Raw genomic sequence first — 6,000 nt, 5'->3', positions numbered from 1 at the left:
TAAAAGTAAAATTAGGTTCTTTGACAAGACGTAAAAATATCTATACATAATGACTCAAAATTTATTTTGTATTTCATTATAAAATTTTATAACCCATTATTACGGAAAATAAACACAATACACTCTCGGATATCTCGAATTTCGATATCTCGAAAACTTTGTTATGTCAAAAATCAAAATTATGTATATATATATATATATATAAATTTTTCTCCATTATATATCCACCTTGGCATTATATATCCATGTTAATTTGAATTCCTATGTCGAGGGGTTTCTTTTCTATTTTATGCTTAATTATTATTGATTTACTATTAAAACTAAAATTATCATTGTAAACCGATTCTTTTCTATTTAATGCATAATTATTTTTATCTTACTTTTAAAAATAAAATTTTCATTGTTGTATTTAGACTTATAGTCAACTATCATTACATACACATTTAATAGTAGTTATTCTTATGTTTTCTGACTCTACTTTTCAGAGTAAAATTTTAGAATATATATATTTTTTTTGCTTTTTAGAACACATTTAGTTCTGAACTTGTTATCTCGAAAACTAGCTATATCAAAACTTTTTTAGCGTCCCTTTAACTTTGAGATATCGAGAATATATCGCATTAAAAATTATTTTGTTATAAAACGATTAATGCGTTGATTTTTCATAAAATTTTCCATTGAGTGAACATTTTTTATATTTGATTATTTCGAGCTATTTATACTGAAGAGCATAAAATAAGGAGACCTCAATTACCTACAGCTCTTCAAACTTCCATTTTGGTAACGAATTGCGGCTTTTTTCTGAGATTCAAAAACCTATTTTAAAAATAGCGTTTATTCACAATTATTACGCTTCTGTGCTTTATTTTTTGATTTGATTAATCTCAAGCTTTTTGATTAACGTATTTCAAGCAATCTTCTCAATTCAAGCAAATTTTTATTTACAATGTATAAAACAATTAATTAGAATGTTTAGATTTATACAAGATTTTAAATAGTTTAATTTGATTAATTTATTTGATTCGATTAATTTATCTCACTTTCAACATTCAACATTTTTCAAGGGCACATCTCAAACAACGAAGATTATTATTTACAATGATCAAATCATATGATTGAAAAAAGATTATTTTAAGGGGATTGTTTTAAAAATATTTCAAGATATTCAGTGGATTTCTAATAGCTTAATTACATGACTCACCTTGATTCATTAATTTACATATTTTATGTACCTTTTTTTAAAACACCACTTTTGAACGCAGAATTCAATTCTCATATAAAGATTTATTTAAGGTAATTCCCAAAAATTTATTTAAGAATTCAGGGGGATTTAAAATTTTGCTATTTAAATTATCGTCTGATTTGATTATTAGTAAACAAATTTGAAGCGGGCGTCTCAAATCATGTGTGAAAATCTGATTTTAAGGTGAAGACTTTTCTTTTTAAGGGAATGTCTCTTTTTTTACTTTCTTTTTGCTTAGTGTGCATTTAAAATAATACTATACTTAAACAATTTTAATGAACATGTAATAGATTTTTATTTAAAAACATGCTGTTATTTTCTAATCTTGAAAGAAAATTTTTAGTCAAAATGTAATGCATCTAAGATGTCGATTAATACTTTTTCATATCAAATCGTTATAGTTATACCATGAATAAAATTTAAAAAACAGTAGCTTGAAGCTTTTTTTCACTTAATCTTAATAACTTAAATTTTTCTTTAAAAAAAATCCCAATGCGCAGCAAAGTTTTTAAAAAAGTGATGAAGACAAAAGGAAAGAAATTGTTTCCAGAGTAAACAGTGAGCAAAATAACCATCTGGAAATTTACTAATGAACGAATACAATAGGTATTCCAGTAAAAAAAAAGATAATAAAAAAAGGCCTATGTAAGCCATGAGTCATGTTCTTTCGGCAGCTGTCACTCAAAGTTAGGAAGACAGAACATCTTCTGACTTACACCACTCTTTCTTGATGTAAGTATCAAGACGTCTGCTTCTTTGTTGCTTATCCAAGCTATAAATCCTTCATACCGATATACAAACTATCCTTTGAAGTCCGTTTTTAGCCTTAGAAGTAGGCAGATGCGGGCTTCAGAGACACACGCCAAAGCCTTAACTCAGTCATTGTTTGGTATGCCATCGAGTAAGAACTTTGGCTCTGGAGGATGGTGGTGATACATACTTGGTTCCGAATCACCAGTCAGCATTCCTAAAATCAAAAATTGTCCATCCACTCGGAATATTACAGCTATTCAACAAATCGTTATAAGAAATTATAAAATCGCTTGTTGAAACTACAAGATTATTTGCTTATTTTATTGAAGAAAAAAAAAGCCATTCATTGGATTTAAAAATCGTTTGGAGAAACTGAAGATTACATTTTTATTGTATTAAAAGCAAAGCTTTATTTGGAACTTAAAAATCGTTTGGTGAAGTAGAATATTTCTTGTTTATTCCATTGAAGACAAAAGGTATAGTTGGAATTTTGATGAAACTGATGATTTCTTGTTTAATCTGTTGAAGCCTAAACTGCATTTGGAATTTAAAAATCGTTTGGTGAAACGTAAGATTTATATATTCATTCCATTGAAGACGCAGACGTGTTGGGATTATAAATCGTTTGGTGTTAATTGTGAATATTGAGGCATTTAATTTATAGCGTGATAGAAAACATTGTGGACTTTAAAATATAAAAATTCTATGGCAATAGATAAATAAAATAATTGATTTAATTCAAGAGGAAGTGCTGCTTTTTAAACATCCATATTCCCTTGTACGTTAAAATAAAATATCCTATTAAAATTGAAATAGTTTTAGCATACATTCAGTTTAAAGATTTTTCTTAATGACGTAAGTAATTTAACCTTTAAAAATTTTGAAAATGTACGTACTAAACTTAAGTTAAAACTGTAATTGCACCGTGCACGATTAGAGTACCGTTATTTACCTATGGGTACTACAAAAACCCCTACTTTTATTGAAAAACCCAAACTAAGAGAGGATGAAGAAGAAGATATCGTTTACTTCGAATGCGTCGTGGAAGCTTTTCCTAAGCCAGATGTTTTGTGGTATTTTGAAAATAAAGTCTTAAAGAAAACAAAGAAAATCTCCAAAATTGTGAAAACATTAGAACCCAATAAATTTTTTATTGCCTTAAAAATAGTTGAGCCCGAAGAGGAGGATTCGGGCGAATATAAAGTTTCAGCGACTAACAGAATTGGTAATGCTATAGGTACCATCAAGGCAGATTTTAAAGGTGAGTTGTCAATTTTCATTGGCTAATCGCATCCTATAAACATGTATATTTTAAATATTTGTTATTGTCCATAAAATTTCAACCATTAACGAAATAGGAACAGTTAAAAATGTTAGGATAATGTATCAATTTAATAGTATAAAGTAAGTATTCATAAATGTGTCCGTTTTGTTAAAATATCGGAAAATTTTGCGATTCTGTGAAAATTATAATCATAATTTCTGGTTCGAATTTTAAAAAAATTAACAAATGAAATTGCATTTGAAATAATTTGTTTGCTAAAAATATTTCTATCCTATTAAAAATTAGTAATATATATATAATTATAATATATTATGGACATTAGTATAATATATATTAGTATATATATTAGCATTATATATATATGTATATTAACTTAAGACATAATTCAAACAAACTATTTTAAAATGAATTCATCTTTAAAATCGCATTTAAATTATAAATTTTAGTGTGCAAAAATAGTAATTTTGGAGAGATAATGGAATCTGATAAAAATATGTAATCCATAAAAGGGTTTACTTATCAGAATTGCGGTTGTTGAAGGCAAAATTGGGATTACAATTTTATCAAAACGGATTTTAATACTATCCAATCGGTATTAAATAGTTGTGCAGATTGTTTAAATATTAGTCGATTTTGCATGCCTTTAATATTTATAAAAAGTAGTAATTATACAAAATTTTCTACAATTTCTAAATTCAAATGTCTATAAAGTTTTCATTAACAGAGTTGGAAAATAGTATTCAATAGTATCAAATAACTGTTCAAATATTTCAATAGTGGTTGGTATTTTGATTGTTAAAGCATAGTTAAGTTTGGCATCCCTACATTTTCTATTAAAAATGAGTAAAAAAATTTTCGCAATTTTCGAAATTTAGGAAATATTTCGACAGAATAATTTGTTAAGTAAAACGCCGAAACCTTACTTTAAATAATAAACTTTAACTTACTTTTATTCAATAAAATATTTTAAATGCAGTAAGATTTATCTAAAAAGATTTGAAGTTATGGGAGTTATGAATAATTGTGAGTTTTATTTTATTAGTTGTGTTATGAAAAACCTACAATCATTAAATTAAGTTCGTAATAAGGTTGTTGATTTTAGCATTAAATCATTAGAAAACTTGCATTCCTTTTTTACTATAAATGGTAAAATTCAATTCAAATTTTTCCAGAAATAAAGATTGTAATAGAATAACTTCTTTCACTAAAAGCTAATTGTTGCATTCTGATTTTAAATTGAGGTATAATACACACAAAAAAAACAGACTACCCTAAATAACTTTTGATCTAACGATCAGATATTCACGTTCTTCGGACGCAATCTTTATTTTAAATATCTGACTTTTTTGACATTCAACTTCTCTGGAGCTATTCTACCGATTTTGTTCAAATTTTGTATTTTGTCTTGTAAAATGATATTCTTTAAAATAAAGCAAAGAATTATATACCTTACAATTCGAAACTTTTTCGACCATTAATAATAAATAATATTTAATAAAGGTTATTTTTTTGCATGGAGCTATCTTTGCACAAACGAATTTTATAATTGTGTGCAAAAAGTTTTAAATTTGCTTAAAAAGTTTTCGAGATACAGCGAAATACGCAAAAAGTAAAATTAACGATAAGGGGCCAAAACTTTGGTGAAGCGCTCTCTTGATCAAACTTTTTGGACCATATTTCCGAGACTGCGGCTACCCCCTATATTTTGGGAGCCAGAAATCCCAATCCGTTGATAAAAAGGCATGTTTATTCAAATTAAGTACGTTTTTGTGTTTGATTTCGTAACTTAAAATATTGTTTGCTCTTCTTAATTAGCATATTTGAGATCACTCCCTAGAAACATTAAGATTGAGTCCTAGAACGAGAAGGTCCGATATTTAGATCAAAAGCTATTCAGGGTGGTCCGTTCTTTTTTTTACGCATTAAAGGAAAAGAAAAAACAACACATTATTCGAACAAAAGAACTAAGCGAAACCATCAGAAAAGAACTAACCATCAGTAACAATTTTAGCTCTAAATCGGTGAAATTAAATAAAATATAAAAATAGTGGGATTAATAATACGGGCCAACATGAAACTTCCATCCCTAATTGAATTGGGATCTCAAAAAATCAAACAAAGACAAAAAAACTAACCTAATGTATATTAATGCAAAATAGCGGTGATTTATTAACATTATTATTATAATTTTTAATTTGTAAATTTTGTTCCGAGTATTTCTAAAATGAAGAATATTGCTGAAGAGTGCTATTTCATTAAAAAAGGTAATTTGAAAGGAGAAAAAAACTATCATTGTTAGAAAAAGAATTTGTGGGTCACAGAAGGTCACTGTGACCTCCCAAATATTTCCACCATTCAGCAAAATTTGCTTGGCAATCATTTGGCATAGCTTAGAAAATTCATTTTTTCTCATTTTATTTCAAAAACACAAATGAAATTATTATTACACCTTTATTTGACTCTTTTGCAGAAAAGAAAAGAATGGAATAGTATCGTTTTAAGTATCCATTTCTCATTCCTGATATTTTCTTCAACAAATATAATCCCGAATCCTTTATAATCCTCTTTTCTTCAACAAATATGAAGTCCATTTGTCAATCACTCGCATAGAGATCGTATTTTCCAATACAAATGAGCCAGTAATATCAATTAGCTTATCTTCAAAAAAACCCTCGTCTTTCTCGTATGAAAATAAAAAATTCATATGATACAACAGTAA

General features: G+C 27.1%; 1 protein-coding gene across 1 annotated transcript in view; it reads left to right on the top strand.

Annotated features, from left to right (window-relative positions):
- Positions 1-2,094: 2,094 nt before the first annotated feature.
- LOC107453136 (telokin) overlaps positions 2,095-6,000 on the top strand; it is a 56,618-nt gene continuing 52,712 nt past the window's right edge. Inside the window, exon 1 of the mRNA XM_043052858.2 lies at positions 2,095-3,257. Coding sequence (XP_042908792.1) covers positions 2,951-3,257 — 307 coding nt within the window. The 5' untranslated portion in view covers positions 2,095-2,950. The remainder of the gene's footprint in view (positions 3,258-6,000) is intronic.

The sequence above is a fragment of the Parasteatoda tepidariorum genome, chromosome 9 (genome assembly GCF_043381705.1).
Source record: "Parasteatoda tepidariorum isolate YZ-2023 chromosome 9, CAS_Ptep_4.0, whole genome shotgun sequence".
Classification (NCBI taxonomy): domain Eukaryota; kingdom Metazoa; phylum Arthropoda; class Arachnida; order Araneae; family Theridiidae; genus Parasteatoda; species Parasteatoda tepidariorum.
Note: the sequence above shows the minus strand (reverse complement) of the source record. Positions and strands in the feature narration are given on the sequence as shown.